The sequence below is a fragment of the Salvelinus fontinalis genome, chromosome 30 (assembly GCF_029448725.1).
Source record: "Salvelinus fontinalis isolate EN_2023a chromosome 30, ASM2944872v1, whole genome shotgun sequence".
Taxonomy (NCBI): domain Eukaryota; kingdom Metazoa; phylum Chordata; class Actinopteri; order Salmoniformes; family Salmonidae; genus Salvelinus; species Salvelinus fontinalis.
The window spans coordinates 10,567,385-10,585,087 of record NC_074694.1 but is presented as its reverse complement, the minus strand read 5'-3'; the positions used below and the strand labels follow the sequence as shown (position 1 = coordinate 10,585,087).

Sequence of the window (17,703 nt, the reverse complement as noted above, 5' to 3'; positions counted from 1 at the left end):
CTGGCCCTATTTATCTATCAGATATAAACTGGCCCTATTTATCTATCAGCTACAAACTGGCCCTATTTATCTATCAGCTACAAACTGGCCCTATTTATCTATCAGCTACAAACTGGCCCTATTTATCTATCAGCTACAAACTGGCCCTATTTATCTATCAGCTACAAACTGGCCCTATTTATCTATCAGCTACAAACTGGCCCTATTTATCTATCAGCTACAAACTGGCCCTATTTATCTATCAGCTACAAACTGGCCCTATTTATCTATCAGCTACAAACACATAGGAAGGAAGTCTGTTGTACTGACCCTCTCAGTGTCCTTGCTCAGTGCCCATGATTCCTTCTGCTGTTTGAGCCATGTTTAACAAAGTAACGTGCTTTGCCTGTCATTGACTTCATATAGTAATTTCTACAGTAATACTGACCGTCAGAGCTCAGTGTCCTTGATGCCCTCTGGTTCCTCCAGGGTGTCCAGCCGTCTCTTACAGGCCTTTAGCAGCTTCTTCCTGGGTCCCAGTGGGATGTGTATGGAGGTCAGTTCCTGGTCTGAGCAGAACAAAAGAGCTTCGAGGTCAATCTTCTCCCTCCTGAAAATGGGCATGAACTCCCCCAGGCTCTGGGAGGCCAGAAAAGTCTCCAGGCGTCCACTCTCAGACTCCAGCTCCTCATCCAGACCCACGTCAGCCTCCTCCCAGGGCAGATCCTCGTCCAGGCCCACGTCAGTCTCCACCCAGGGCAGATCCTCGTCCAGGCCCACGTCAGCCTCCTCCCAGGGCAGCTCCTGCAGGGTCCTCTCCGGGAGGCTCAGGGCGCTCATGATTCTGTCTATCTTTATTGCATCATCCAGGCTGGGCTGGCGCCGGGGGAGACGGCCACGGAGGTGGACGTTAGGGGCACGGCCCACCGGCTCGGAGCCAGCCACGGAACCCTCATCCCGGGCTCCAATGCTGAAGAGGCCATCGGAGACGTAGTTCCGTCGGAACACCATGGTTCCAAGACCGGGCCGGGTGAAAAGGGAGTCACGGCCCGAGTCAGTGCTGATCTCGGAGTAGGCGGCCTCGTGGAGAACCGGGTCGCTGATGGCACGGGAGATGTGGAAGAGGGTGTCGGCACGTTCGTCGTCATCGTAGTGGTCGTTGTCATGGTGATCGTGGTTGTTGCCGTGGTGAGGGAACATGTCCCGGATGTTGAGGCGCGAGTGGTCCTTAGAGTTGGCGTAAGTGCCCTGTTGAAGGAACATCAATGAAGACAAACCATTTTAATGGAAATAACCCAGGATTCAGCACTAAGCCTGTGGGAAATGTAATGGAAATAACCCAGGTTCCAGCACTAAGCCTGTGGGAAATGTAATGGAAATAACCCAGGTTTCAACACTGAGCCTGTGGGAAATGTAATGGAAATAACCCATGATTCAGCACTAAGCCTGTGGGAAATGTAATGGAAATAACCCAGGTTTCAACACTAAGCCTGTGGGAAATGTATTGGAAATAACCCAGGTTTCAACACTAAGCCTGTGGGAAATGTAATGGAAATAACCCATGATTCAGCACTAAGCCTGTGGGAAATGTAATGGAAATAACCCAGGTTTCAGCACTAAGCCTGTGGGAAATGTATTGGAAATAACCCAGGTTTCAACACTAAGCCTGTGGGAAATGTAATGGAAATAACCCAGGTTTCAACACTAAGCCTGTGGGAAATGTAATGGAAATAACCCATGATTCAGCACTAAGCCTGTGGGAAATGTAATGGAAATAACCCAGGTTTCAACACTAAGCCTGTGGGAAATGTAATGGAAATAACCCATGATTCAGCACTAAGCCTGTGGGAAATGTAATGGAAATAACCCAGGTTCCAGCACTAAGCCTGTGGGAAATGTAATGGAAATAACCCATGATTCAGCACTAAGCCTGTGGGAAATGTAATGGAAATAACCCAGGTTTCAACACTAAGCCTGTGGGAAATGTAATGGAAATAACCCAGGTTTCAACACTAAGCCTGTGGGAAATGTAATGGAAATAACCCAGGTTTCAACACTAAGCCTGTGGGAAATGTAATGGAAATAACCCATGATTCAGCACTAAGCCTGTGGGAAATGTAATGGAAATAACCCAGGTTTCAACACTAAGCCTGTGGGAAATGTAATGGAAATAACCCAGGTTTCAACACTAAGCCTGTGGGAAATGTAATGGAAATAACCCAGGTTTCAACACTAAGCCTGTGGGAAATGTAATGGAAATAACCCATGATTCAGCACTAAGCCTGTGGGAAATGTAATGGAAATAACCCAGGTTCCAGCACTAAGCCTGTGGGAAATGTAATGGAAATAACCCATGATTCAGCACTAAGCCTGTGGGAAATGTAATGGAAATAACCCAGGTTTCAACACTAAGCCTGTGGGAAATGTAATGGAAATAACCCAGGTTTCAACACTAAGCCTGTGGGAAATGTAATGGAAATAACCCAGGTTTCAACACTAAGCCTGTGGGAAATGTAATGGAAATAACCCATGATTCAGCACTAAGCCTGTGGGAAATGTAATGGAAATAACCCAGGTTTCAACACTAAGCCTGTGGGAAATGTAATGGAAATAACCCAGGTTTCAACACTAAGCCTGTGGGAAATGTAATGGAAATAACCCAGGTTTCAACACTAAGCCTGTGGGAAATGTAATGGAAATAACCCATGATTCAGCACTAAGCCTGTGGGAAATGTAATGGAAATAACCCAGGTTTCAGCACTAAGCCTGTGGGAAATGTAATGGAAATAACCCATGATTCAGCACTAAGCCTGTGGGAAATGTAATGGTTTTGGAAGAATAGAGTGCGTTTATTTTCTAAAGTTAACTTTCCGTTAGTCAGAACCAACTGTTTTGGATGTTGTGTCTTCACATACAGTAGCTACTTGTTCTACCTGCTTGAGGAACATGACGTCCTGGCCAAGCTGAAGGCCAGACAGCGAGCGAACACTCTTCCTCCCATCCTCGTAGATCTTAAAGGTGCCGTCCACCTGTTTCTTCTTCTCTAGCTTCTTGTGAATCTTGGTCCTCCCCTTGGTTGTGGAGTGTACAGTGGCCTGTATAGATTGCAAAGATCGAAACGTGGACTCAGGAGAGGACTCGAAACAGATAATTTACTAAATGTAAAGCAAGACAGAGTTTGACATATGAAAAAGGACAATGATCAATAGCTGAAATTTCTTGAGCTTACTCATGAACTTATTCATCCGGGAAAGTAAAACAATATCAAATGATTTACTCAAACTGCCATTGACTATCAAAATAATATCAAATGCATTCATGAGAAATTGACAGTGAAGTTAGCAGGGAAGAAATGCTTTTGACCTCTGACCTGTGAGTATGGCATGTTGGAAGTGACCGTGTTGAACTGAGGAAGCGTGCTGCTGCTGTTATAACTAGAGAAACTCATGGCGTCTGAGTTATCCAACGGTACGCTCTCCTTCTGGAACATTCTCTCCAGCCGCCGGTGGTGTTTCTGCTGCTGCTTCACACAGTCCTTTATCCTCCTTTCTGCCGCGCGGAACGCTCTGTCTTTCAGCTTGCCCACCAGCTTGAGGAAGAGACAGATCTATTCAGTCACTATTTAAATATCACAAATACACCATTGCAGGTTAGGCTATACAATTCAAACTGAGCATACGAAACATTAAGAACACCCCTTTCCATGACAGACTGACCAAGTGAATCCAGGTGGAAAGCTATGATCCCTTATTGATGTCACTTGTTATATCCACTTCAATCAGTCTAGATGAAGGGGAGGAGACAGGTTAAAGAAGGATATTTAAACCTTGAGACAGTTGAGACATGGATTGGGTATGTGTGCCATTCAGAGGTTGAATAGGCAAGGCAAAATAGGCACCAGGAGCACCAGTTTGAGTTTGCAACTCAATATTAGGAAGTTGTTCCTAATTAGTATTATATTTGTTTAACCTTTATTTAACTAGGCAAGTCAGTTAAGAACAAATTCATATTTACAATGACGGCCAACTACAAATGCAAAAGGCCTCCCTTAATCCCAGACGGGGGCTGGGATTTAAAATAAATAAATAAATAAAATACAGGACAAAACACACATCACAACAAGAGAGACACCACAACACTACATAAAGAAAGACCTAAGACAACCACACAGCATGGTAGCAACACAACATGGCAGCAGCACAAAATATGGTACAAACATTATTGGGCACAGACAACAGTACAAAGGGCAAGAAGGTAGAGACAACAATACATCACGCGAAGCAGCCACAACTGTCAGTAAGAGTGTCCATGATTGAGTCTTTGAATGAAGAGATTGAGATTAAACTGTCCAGTTTGAGTATTTGTTGCAGCTCGTTCCTGTCGCTGGCTACAGCGAACTGAAAAGAGGAGCGACCCATGGATGTGTGTACTTTGGGGATTTTCGTCAGAATGTGACTGGCAGAACGGGTGTGTAACAAATATAATTTAAACAATAACTGAAATATAATTCAAATACAAATATTTTGTTAAAATGGATACAAATATGATGGTAAAATATATTTTTTTACAACCTACTGGTATAAAATTGGTATTTGTATTTTATTTGGATCCCCATTAGCTGTTGCAAAAGCAGCAACTACCTTTCCTGGGGTCCACATTGAATATGAAACATTACATAATACAGAACATTAATAGACAAGAACAGCTCAAGGACAGAACTACATACATTTAAAAATGATATGTAGGCTATACCTGCCAATGGTAATTTAGTAGTCTCAGTAAAGTTTCTTCCTGCATTTGATCCTTGTCATTGCTCCTGATACCTCACCTTGGGGTTGTGAACAGACTGCTTGGCGGCGATGGAGTCCAGGTATCGGACACAGTCCATGTGGCTCTTGGTGGCAGCCATGTCAAGGGGCGTGTGGTAGTCGTTGTCCAGGCACCACACATTGGCACCGAACGATACCAGGAAGGACAGGCAGCTGTGGTGGCCGTTGGCGGCGGCCAGATGGAGCGGCGTGTTGCCCCAGATATCACACTTGTCAGGGTCACCTCTGGGAGGAGGGAGAGGAGGAGAAGGAACACAGGGAGTAAAAAGACACAGTACATAATAAAACTCAGGCCTTTTACCCCCTGCTTCAGCATAGTCCATCAATTACAGATGTTAACATATACTTTCCTAGATCCAGATTTAGGCTACTTCTGGACAAAAGAAAATCATACTCGATTTCCATCCAGGAATAGACTTAATCTGGTTCCGGGAAACTGAGCCATGGTGTGTGTACCTACTGTATGTGTGTGACACCCGATAATGACATGATAATGACCTGACTTTGACCCAACAATGACCTGGTAATGACCTCATAATGTCCTGATCATGACCTGATAATGCCATGATAATGCCAATGACCTGATAATGTCATGATAATGACCCGATAATGACCTGGTAATGACCTGTTAATGACATGATAATGACATGAGAAAGACCTGACAATGACCCGATAATGACTCTGTAAATCAACAGGTTTACAGAACAGAGAAAATGAACCCACCCCTGCTTAGCTATGCCTATATCCTCTTTCACATTACACTAAATTCAGGAAGTAAGATGACCCAATTGGGTGACCTCATGTCGTTTTCAGTTCTACGGTACTGCTGACTACCATTTCTACTCTGCTGACTACAGACCATGACTCTGCATATTCTAATAATACCTTTAAATAAATAGAAAGTGAAATATATACCCTCAAACAGTGAGGGATCTTTTGATGAAAAGGCGCAAACATTACACAACACAAGGATGTCATGACATGACAGTTATATATCACTTCCTGCTTTGCATCTCAGAGCCCCTCCCCTTTCCTGTGTTGCCCTCACCCATCCGGCCCAGCATGGCTATGGTGTGATTAATAATTGAGGTGGTGCAGGTGAAACATTACAGCGATGTTAACATGAATTATTCAACATATGGACTGAGAATCTTTTCTCTCACAGACACCCAGAGAAGCTGTGACCCCAGAGAGCCACAAGGTCAACACCTGGGCCATGTACAGTTGCCAAATGTTGTCGAACATTGCAGATAGAAATGCCACGAATAGAGCAGTTGTGATTCATTATTCTACATGTCAGAGAGAGGCATGTTTGTTCTACATAACATTTTTCTATCTGAACGTTCCAAAATGTTGCGTCCTGATGAACGCTGGCTGTTCTTCATACACTTGACCCTGATTTCTACTTCCTGCATGTCTGTACAAACTGATCAAGGATCAGGTCACCCCCTGTCTACATAATCATATTCATTATGATCTAAAAAGGAGTCTAACTCTGTCTTAATAATACAGTTTTTGTCACGTGCGCCGAATACAACAGGTGTAGACCTTACAGTGAAATGCTTACTTACAAGACCTTAACCAACAATGCAATTTTTAAGTAAAAAAATTGGTATTAGGTAAACAATAGATTAGTAAAGAAATTAAAATAAAAAACAGTAAAATGACAGTGAAAATAATAGTAGCGAGGCTATATACAGGTGGTACCGGTACAGAGTCAATGTGCGGGGGCACTGGTTAGCCGGGCTAATTGAGGTAATATGTACATGAATGTATAGTGACTATGCATAGAGGATAAACAGAGAGTAGCAGCAGCATAAAAGAGGGGTTGTGGGGGGGGACACAATGTTGATAGTCCATACTAACACATTTGATCATCCATGCATTTATAGGTTCAATGTACATCGTCATCATCATCATCATCAATATGCATCGTCATCAATGTGCATCGTCATCATCACCATCAATGTGCATCGAAGAGATCTGACTATCAACAGGACAGCCAAGAGTTCTGACTATCAACAAGACAGCCAAGAGATCTGACTATCAACAAGACAGCCAAGAGATCTGACTATCAACAAGACAGCCAAGAGATCTGACTATCAACAAGACAGCCAAGAGATCTGACTATCAACAAGACAGCCAAGAGTTCTGACTATCAACAAGACAGCCAAGAGATCTGACTATCAACGGGACAGCCAAGAGATCTGACTATCAACGGGACAGCCAAGAGATCTGACTATCAGCGGGACAGCCAAGAGATCTGACTATCAACAAGACAGCCAAGAGATCTGACTATCAACAAGACAGCCAAGAGTTCTGACTATCAACAAGACAGCCAAGAGATCTGACTATCAACGGGACAGCCAAGAGATCTGACTATCAACGGGACAGCCAAGAGATCTGACTATCAGCGGGACAGCCAAGAGATCTGACTATCAACAAGACAGCCAAGAGATCTGACTATCAACAAGACAGCCAAGAGATCTGACTATCAGCGGGACAGCCAAGAGATCTGACTATCAGCGGGACAGCCAAGAGATCTGACTATCAACGGGACAGCCAAGAGATCTGACTATCAACAGGACAGCCAAGAGATCTGACTATCAACGGGACAGCCAAGAGATCTGACTATCAATGGGACAGCCAAGAGATCTGACTATCAACGGGACAGCCAAGAGATCTGACTATCAACAAGACAGCCAAGAGATCTGACTATCAACGGGACAGCCAAGAGATCTGACTATCAGCGGGACAGCCAAGAGATCTGACTCAACAGTAAGCCAACCCTACAATGTGGCCCAGTTAAAGACCAAAACAACTGGGGTTAATATGTAATAAAAACAGAGCCTCAGCACTTTCTTGTTTTCATATATCATTTATTTGAAAATAGGCTACAGCTTCTGATTTCCAAATCTGCTCCCTCAATCTCTAACAGAAAATATTAATAGGACACTTGTATGAAATATGTTCCCCAGTCAGAGCATCTCCATTCAGTGTATGAAATATGTTCCCCAGTCAGAGCATCTCCATTCAGTACCCTTTAGTCCAAGATTATGTATAATATTCTGGTTCTGGGAAACCACCCTGACCTATATGTTCAGCCCCATTCTTTTCCTTGTACCTTTTAGATACGACATAGAAAGAGGCCTGTATAACATAGAGAAGAAGTAGAAGCAGATCAGCATTGCTAAGTTCCAGTAGTATGTAAGCTCCTTTAATCTTCTAGCAGGCCTTCTGATATCCACCACAGCTCTGGGCCTGTCCATCCTTAGCTCAGCCACCACCAGCCTGGGCCTGTCCATCCTTAGCTCAGCCACCAACAGCCTGGGCCTGTCCATCCTTAGCTCAGCCACCAACAGCCTGGGCCTGTCCATCCTTATCTCAGCCACCACCAGCCTGGGCCTGTCCATCCTTAGCTCAGCCACCACCAGCCTGGGCCTGTCCATCCTTAGCTCAGCCACCACCAGCCTGGGCCTGTCCATCCTTATCTCAGCCACCATCAGCCTGGGCCTGTCCATCCTTATCTCAGCCACCATCAGCCTGGGCCTGTCCATCCTTATCTCAGCCACCACCAGCCTGGGCCTGTCCATCCTTAGCTCAGCCACCACCAGCCTGGGCCTGTCCATCCTTAGCTCAGCCACCAACAGCCTGGGCCTGTCCATCCTTATCTCAGCCACCACCAGCCTGGGCCTGTCCATCTTTAGCTCAGCCACCACCAGCCTGGGCCTGTCTATCCTTAGCTCAGCCACCACCAGCCTGGGCTTGTCCATCCTTATCTCAGCCACCACCAGCCTGGGCTTGTCCATCCTTATCTCAGCCACCACCATTCTGGACTTGTCCATCCTTATCTCAGCCACCACCAGCCTGGGCTTGTCCATCCTTATCTCAGCCACCACCAGCCTGGGCCTGTCCATCCTTAGCTCAGCCACCACCAGCCTGGGCCTGTCCATCGTTAGCTCAGCCACCACCAGCCTGGGCCTGTCCATCCTTAGCTCAGCCACCACCAGCCTGGGCTTGTCCATCCTTATCTCAGCCACCACCAGCCTGGGCCTGTCCATCCTTATCTCAGCCACCACCAGCCTGGGCCTGTCCATCTTTAACTCAGCCACCACCAGCCTGGGCCTGTCTATCCTTATCTCAGTCACCACCAGCCTGGGCCTGTCCATCTTTAGCTCAGCCACCACCAGCCTGGGCCTGCCTATCCTTAGCTCAGCCACCACCAGCCTGGGCTTGTCCATCCTTATCTCAGCCACCACCAGCCTGGGCCTGTCCATCCTTAGCTCAGCCACCACCAGCCTGGGCCTGTCCATCCTTATCTCAGCCACCACCAGCCTGGGCCTGTCCATCCTTATCTCAGCCACCACCAGCCTGGGCCTGTCCATCCTTATCTCAGCCACCACCAGCCTGGGCATGTCCATCTTTAGCTCAGCCACCACCAGCCTGAGCCTGTCCATCTTTAGCTCAGCCACCACCAGCCTGGGCTTGTCCATCCTTAGCTCAGCCACCACCAGCCTGGGCCTGTCCATCCTTATCTCAGCCACCACCAGCCTAGGCCTGTCCATCCTTATCTCAGCCACCACCAGCCTGGGCCTGTCCATCTTTAGCTCAGCCACCACCAGCCTGGGCCTGTCCATCCTTAGCTCAGCCACCACCAGCCTGGGCCTGTCCATCCTTAGCTCAGCCACCACCAGCCTGGGCCTGTCCATCCTTAGCTCAGCCACCACCAGCCTGGGCCTGTCCATCCTTAGCTCAGCCACCACCAGCCTGGGCCTGTCCACCCTTATCTCAGCCACCACCAGCCTAGGCCTGTCCATCCTTATCTCAGCCACCACCAGCCTGGGCCTGTCCATCTTTAGCTCAGCCACCACCAGCCTGGGCCTGTCCATCCTTAGCTCAGCCACCACCAGCCTGGGCCTGTCCATCCTTAGCTCAGCCACCACCAGCCTGGGCCTGTCCATCCTTAGCTCAGCCACCACCAGCCTGGGCCTTTCCATCCTTAGCTCAGCCACCACCAGCCTGGGCCTGTCCATCCTTATCTCAGCCACCACCAGCCTAGGCCTGTCCATCCTTATCTCAGCCACCACCAGCCTGGGCCTGTCCATCTTTAGCTCAGCCACCACCAGCCTGGGCCTGTCCATCCTTAGCTCAGCCACCACCAGCCTGGGCCTGTCCATCCTTAGCTCAGCCACCACCAGCCTGGGCCTGTCCATCCTTAGCTCAGCCACCACCAGCCTGGGCCTGTCCACCCTTATCTCAGCCACCACCAGCCTGGGCCTGTCCACCCTTATCTCAGCCACCACCAGCCTGGGCCTGTCCATCTTTAGCTCAGCCACCACCAGCCTGGGCCTGTCCATCTTTAGCTCAGCCACCACCAGCCTGGGCCTGTCCATCTTTAGCTCAGCCACCACCAGCCTGGGCCTGTCCATCCTTAGCTCAGCCACCACCAGCCTGGGCTTGTCCATCCTTATCTCAGCCACCACCAGCCTGGGCCTGTCCATCCTTATCTCAGCCACCACCAGCCTGGGCCTGTCCATCTTTAGCTCAGCCACCACTAGCCTGGGCCTGTCCATCCTTAGCTCAGCCACCACCAGCCTGGGCCTGTCCATCCTTAGCTCAGCCACCACCAGCCTGGGCTTGTCCATCCTTAGCTCAGCCACCACCAGCCTGGGCCTGTCCATCTTTAGCTCAGCCACCACCAGCCTGGGCCTGTCCATCCTTAGCTCAGCCACCACCAGCCTGGGCCTGTCCATATTTAGCTCAGCCACCACCAGCCTGGGCCTGTCCATCCTTAGCTCAGCCACCACCAGCCTGGGCCTGTCCATCTTTAGCTCAGCCACCACTAGCCTGGGCCTGTCCATCCTTAGCTCAGCCACCACCAGCCTGGGCCTGTCCATCCTTAGCTCAGCCACCACCAGCCTGGGCCTGTCCATCCTTAGCTCAGCCACCACCAGCCTGGGCCTTTGCTGCAGCATAAACGCCCCTGGGAGTGTTGTTAGAGGATCTATCTGTCCTATTAGTCCTATCCCTCACTCTGACCTTTCCTCTACAGCCAAAATCTACGCTGTTAATATCTATTTTACACATCTGACACTGCCGCTTCTTTCAGGCATCAATATCTACTGCTCTCGCCACACTTAATTACCATCATGCCTTATAAACCTGTCACTAAGGTCTTGACATATCCCTGGAGTATTGACCCTACCCTCCTACTCTCTTCTTCCCCCTACCCTCCTCTGATCTCTGCCTACCCTCCTCTTGTCCTCATTCTCTCCATACCCTCCTCCTCCTGTCCTCTCCCCCTACCCTTCTCCTCCTGTCCTCTCCCCCCTGTCCTCTCTCCCTACCCTCCTCTTGTCCCATCTCCCCCTACCCTCCTCCTGTCCTCTCCCCCCCTGTCCTCCTCCTCCTGTCCTCTCCCCCCTGTCCTCTCTCCCTACCCTCCTCTTGTCCCATCTCCTCCTCCTGTGCTCTCTCCCTACCCTCCTCCTCCTGTCCTCTCCCCCTACCCTCCTCCTCCTGCCCTCTCCCCCCTGTCCTCTCTCCCTACCATCCTCCTCCTGTCCTCTCTCCCTACCCTCCTCCTCCTGTCCTCTCCCTCTACCCTCCTCCTCCTGTCCTCTCTCTCTACCCTCCTCCTCCTGTCCTCTCCCCCCTGTCCTCTCCCCCTACCCTCCTCCTCCTGTCCTCTCCCCCTACCCTCCTCCTCTCCCCCCTGTCCTCTCCCCCTACCCTCCTCCTCCTGTCCTCTCCCCCTACCCTCCTCCTCTCTTCTACTCTGGTTCTCCTGGGTGCTGTCTCCACCATAGTGGGTTATCAAAAGGCTCTCTAAATAGGCATTATAGCCCTTCCATCCACACCTGCTTGTCCAACACTTAAACCTTCAACAAAAGAGAGGTCTTTTTACCTGTACTGTCTGTACACATGCACAAAGGAGCTTCGGTAGCTGAAAGAGTAGCTGACTTATCAAACGATAATACAGCCTTACTCCTAAATCCCGTGTCTCTCTTGTTTCCCATTGGAAGTCAGAAAGCACCATTGCTAGACTGCTGAGGGTGTATTGTGACCGTACAGGACCTTCTGACTAGGTGATGTATTTTAAAACATTTTTTTTACCTTTATTTAACTAGGCAAGTCAGTTAAAAACAAATTCTTATTTAAATGACGGCCTACCCCGGGCCAAACCCTAATGACACTGGGCCAATTGTGCGCCGCCCTATGGGACTTCCAATCACGGCCGGTTGTGATACAGCCTGGAATTGAACCAGGGTCTGTAGTGACGCCTCTAGCACTGAAATACAAGATGGCGCCGGAGAACAAGTCTGACGTTTTACGTATTCGTAACCAATTGTGTTTTTTTGTTTGTTTCTTTGTGTTGTTTGTAACTTATTTTTTTACTTATTGTGTATATATATATATATATATATATATATATATATATATATATATATATATACACTGCTCAAAAAAATAAAGGGAACACTTAAACAACACAATGTAACTCCAAGTCAATCACACTTCTGTGAAATCAAACTGTCCACTTAGGAAGGAACACTGATTGACAATAAATTTCACATGCTGTTGTGCAAATGGAATAGACAAAAGGTGGAAATTATAGGCAATTAGCAAGACACCCCCCAAAAAGGAGTGATTCTGCAGGTGGTGACCACAGACCACATCTCAGTTCCTATGCTTCCTGGCTGATGTTTTGGTCACTTTTGAATGCTGGCGGTGCTCTCACTCTAGTGGTAGCATGAGACGGAGTCTACAACCCACACAAGTGGTTCAGGTAGTGCAGTTCATCCAGGATGGCACATCAATGCGAGCTGTGGCAAAAAAGGTTTGCTGTGTCTGTCAGCGTAGTGTCCAGAGCATGGAGGCGCTACCAGGAGACAGGCCAGTACATCAGGAGACGTGGAGGAGGCCGTAGGAGGGCAACAACCCAGCAGCAGGACCGCTACCTCCGCCTTTGTGCAAGGAGGTACACTGCCAGCGCCCTGCAAAATGCCACTGCCAGCGCCCTGCAAAATGACCTCCAGCAGGCCACAAATGTGCATAATACAGCCTTTTCACCGCTGCTACTCTCTGTTGTTATCGTCTATGCATAATCACTTTAATAACTCTACAGTGGCTTGTGAAAGTATTCACCCCCCCTTGGAATTTTTCCTATTTTGTTGCCTTACAACCTGGCATTAAAATTGATTTTTGGCGAGGTTTGTATCATTTGATTTATACAACATGCCTACCACTTTGAAGATGCAAAATATTTTTTTTTGTGCAACAAACAAGAAATAAGACAAAAAAAACAGAAAACTTGAACGTGCATAACTATTCACCCCCCCCTCCCCCACAGTCAATACTTTGTAGAGCCACCTTTTGCAGACATTACAGTTGAACGTCTCTTGGGGTTTGTCGCTATAAGCTTGGCACATCTAGCCCTGGGAATTTTGCCCATTCTTCAAGGCAAAACTGGGGGGGAATACATATGCACGCACCACTTCTCCGTTTTACATTATTTAAAAAAATAAAATTACAAAAAAAGTACTTTTTTTCATTTTACTTCACCAATTTGGACTATTTTGTGTACGTCCATTACATGAAATCCAAATTAAAATCCATTTAAATTACAGGTTGTAATGCAACAAAATAGGAAAAACGCCAAGGGGGGTGAATACTTTTGCAAGGCACTGTAGCTACATATACATATTACCTCAACTAACCGGTGCCCCCGAACATTGACTCTGAAACGGTACCCCCCTGTGTATAGTCTCGCTATTGTTATTTTACTGCTGCTCTTTAATTACTTGTTACTTTTATCTCTTATTCTTATCATTTTTTTTTTAAATTACTGCATTGTTAGTTAGGGGCTCGTAAGTAAGCATTTCACTGTAAGGTACCTGTTGTATTCGGCGCATGTGACTAATAACATTTGATTTGATTTGCAGTGCCTTAGACCGCTGCGCCACTCGGTAGCCAAGTGGTTTGTGTTTGGGAACCAACATTATAGCCGTCATCTGGCTGTACCTGCCTACTACTGTAGCTCACAAGGACAGGAGTCCGAGCTAACCTGCAGGCTAACAATGTGGTGGAGGAGTGGGCCCTTTCAAAAGTCGGCCTGAATGAAAACAAGCATCTCATGTAATTGAGCTGGATTTATTATCTAGGAAGGGAGGCCCTGTGAGATACCTCCATTCAACGCAGAATCAGAGCTACCATCAATGAATGACTGGAGGTCCACATATGAAGGATTCATTTAGTAATGATTGATGAACCAACCTAGTCTTCATGCTCCGCTACAGTCCTATACTAATACTACTACTGCCATTACGGCAGCCCCCCCCGCAACCTCTTCATGCTCCGCTACAGTCCTATACTAATACTACTACTGCCATTACGGCAGCCCCCCCCGCAACCTCTTCATGCTCCGCTACAGTCCTATACTAATACTACTACTGCCATTACGGCAGCCCCCCCCGCAACCTCTTCATGCTCCGCTACAGTCCTATACTAATACTACTACTGCCATTACGGCAGCCCCCCCCGCACCTCTTCATGCTCCGCTACAGTCCTATACTAATACTACTACTGCCATTACGGCAGCCCCCCCCGCACCTCTTCATGCTCCGCTACAGTCCTATACTAATACTACTACTGCCATTACGGCAGCCCCCCCGCACCTCTCGGATTCAGAGGGGTTGGGTTAAATGCGGAAGACACATTTTCAGTTGAAGGCATTCAGTTGTACAACTGACTAGGTATCCCCCTTTCCCTTTCCACCGCTACTTCCATAGAGGTGTGTGTGTGTGTGTGTGTGTGTGTGTGTGTGTGTGTGTGTGTGTGTGTGTGTGTGTGTGTGTGTGTGTGTGTGTGTGTGTGTGTGTGTGTGTGTGTGTGTGTGTGTGTGTGTGTGTGTGTGTGTGTGTACACGTTTGCACGCGTGCATAAGTATTCACGCAGCACGGTTGTGCATTGGTGTCTGAGAGACTATTGGTTAGCAGGCCATCTTCCTGTCAGTGACATTTGCCTTTAAATTAGGCTGTTAAAATGGGAACACAGAGGTGTCCATCACATTAACAATCCTATTGGACGGGGTGAGGAGGGTCAAATTAGCAGACATAAATCTTGAGCTGGCACTAAAGTGGCCGTTTGAATGTAAATGTTGTTCGTAGACAGTAATCTGAACCAGTTGACTGAAGGTTTTCTTCTGCAGTTCAATGCCAGGATAGTGAGTTTGATTCCTGGACCAACAGAAATATACAGTGCATTCGAGAAAGAATTCAGACGCCTTGACTTTTCCCACATTTTGTTACGTTAACAGCCTTACTCTGAAATAGATTAAATAAATAAAAATCCTCATCTATCTACACACTATACCCCATAATGACAAACTGAAAACATGTTTTTAGAAGTTTTTGAAAATGTATTAAAAATATAAAAAAAGAGAACTACCTTATTTACATAGGAATTCAGACCATTTGCTATGAGACTCGAAATTGAGCTCAGGTGCATTCTGTTTCACAAGATCATCCTTGAGATGTTTCTACAGTTGATTGGAGTCCATCTGTGATAAATTCAATTGATTGGACATGATTTGGAAAGGCACACACCTGACTATATAAGGTCCCACAGTTGACAGTGCATGTCTGAGCAAAAACCAAGCCATGAGGTCGAAGGAATTGTCCGCAGAGCTCCAAGACAGGATTGTGTCGAGGGACAGATCTGGGGAAGGGTACCAAAACATCTGTGCAGCATTGAAGGTCCCCAAGAACACAGTGGCCTCCATCATTCTTAAACGGAAGAAGTTTGGAACCACCAAAGGTGACCAGGAACCCGATGGTCACTCTGACAGAGCTCAAGTCTTCCTCTGTGGAGATGGGAGAACATTCCAGAAGGACAACCATCTCAGCAGCACTCCACCAATCAGGCCTTTACGGTAGAGTGGCCAGGCGGAAGACACTCCTCAGTAAAAGGCACATGACTGCCTGCTTGGAGTTTGCCAAAAAGTCACCTAAAGGACTCTCAGACCATGAGAAACAAGATTCTCTGGTCTGATAAAATCAAGATTGAACTCTTTGGTCTGAATGCCAAGCATCACATCTGGAGGAAACATGTCACCATCCCTATGTGATGCATGGTGATGGCAACATCATGCTGTGGGGATGTTTTCAGCGGCAGGGACTGGGAGACTAGTCAGGATCGAGGGAAATATTAACAGAGCAAAGTACAGAGAGATCCTTGATGAAAACCTGCTCCAGAGCGCTTAGGACATCAGACTGGGGTGAAGGTTCACCTTCCAACAGGACAACAACCCTAAGCACACAGCCAAGACAACACCGGAGTGGGTTCGGGACAAGTGTCTGAATGTCCTTGAGTGGTCCAGCCTGAGCCCGGACTTAAACCCAATCTCTGGAGAGAACCTGACTTAGCTTGAGGATCTGCAGAGAAGAATGCGAGAAACTCCCCAAATACAGGTGTGCCAAGCTTGTAGCTTCATTCCCAAGAAGACTCAAGGCTGTAATTGCGGCCAAAGGTGCTTCAACAAAGTACTGAGTAAAGGGTCTGAATACTTATGTGATATTTCAGTTTTTTATTTGTAATACTTTTACAAACATTTATAAAAACCTGCTTTTGCTTTCTCATTATGGGGTATTGTGTGTAGATTGATGAGGGGGAAAATCGATTTAATACATTTTAGAATAAGGCTGTAACGTAACTAAATGTGGAAAAGGTCAAGGGGTCTGACTACTTTCCGAATGCGCTGTATATAAACATATACATAGTTGCATGTCTCTGGTCTAGGCTATATTGCTCTGACTCTGCCCTTTCAGGTGGAAGGAAGTGAGAAGATACTGTGCATAAATTGCAAACTTGCCTCTGCGCACGCTGCACTGACATGCGACAATGCACCTCCACACCTGTTTGTTGATACTTCAACTGGTAGGCCAATTTGCAATCGGGACACCTGAGCTACATTTTACATTAGTTGCCTTGTTACTTCCTCGCAAGAGAAGCTATAGGCTTTATCGGCTGCTTAGGAAACGTAACGAAACTCACCCTCTTTCCACAACGAGCCGGAGCGCGTCAAGGTTGCCGTGGTACGCAGCCCATAACGTCGGTGTCATTCCGTCTTCATCGGGCGCGTTGAGCTGCTTCCGAGTGGCCTCTCTGAGTAGGTCCAGGTAGCCATCCCGGGCTGCCCGGTGGTACTTGTCGTTCATAGTGGCTACGGCTCTGATAGCCTGGCTCATGGTCAGTTATTTGGCATCTAGGTGTGGTAAGAGCTTTCCCTCCGAGGGGACAAGTTTGTACAAGACGCTCGGTGTTCCGTTGGGTCGTAGGTTGATGCTTCCCTCAGGAAGGAGGCAGGGACTACAGAAGCCAGAGCGGTTGCCAGGGGGACACACCAGACGGTTGTCAAACAGGGAGGGGTTCAGAGAAGTTGACAGCCTTAAACCTGTGCAGATCATGGAGATCTCGCTGTAATCATTTGTTTTAGTTTGAACCTTAGTTAGCTAATGAATTGTGAATGCATTTTTTATCCATTAACAGTATTCAATTCTGAATAGTAGCCTAACAATTTAAATTAGGCCTGGCTAATTTTACTGAATCAATTAGTTATTGCATTTTAATAACATGTGTCACTGTACAGTAGATTACTAACTCAGAACACGGAAACCATTCAACAGTAGCCTGACGAGTATGCTTTTCTGACTTTAGTATCAGAATATTTGAGTTGTTATCTTCTGCTACATCGAGCTAATATAAACACATTCTGCAGTCAGTGAATGGTGCTGGGCTGTGTTCAAACAAGCGGTAACAGGCACTGACGTTTTTCCTTTGGTATACATAACCACACATTGGACAAACATTTCACCAAAAACCACACAGGCCCTAC

The 17,703-nt window shown here is 47.2% G+C and overlaps 1 protein-coding gene across 1 annotated transcript; it reads right to left on the bottom strand.

The window, feature by feature from the left end:
- Nucleotides 1–429: 429 nt before the first annotated feature.
- On the bottom strand, nucleotides 430–17,199 carry LOC129828475 (pre-mRNA splicing regulator USH1G-like). The gene is made up of 5 exons (XM_055889507.1): nucleotides 16,863–17,199; nucleotides 4,808–5,033; nucleotides 3,350–3,568; nucleotides 2,913–3,074; nucleotides 430–1,227 (listed from the first exon to the last, which is right to left on the bottom strand). Exons 1-5 carry the CDS (start codon nucleotides 17,054–17,056, stop codon nucleotides 430–432), a joined length of 1,599 nt encoding a protein of 532 aa, XP_055745482.1. The 5' UTR covers nucleotides 17,057–17,199.
- Nucleotides 17,200–17,703: the final 504 nt, after the last annotated feature.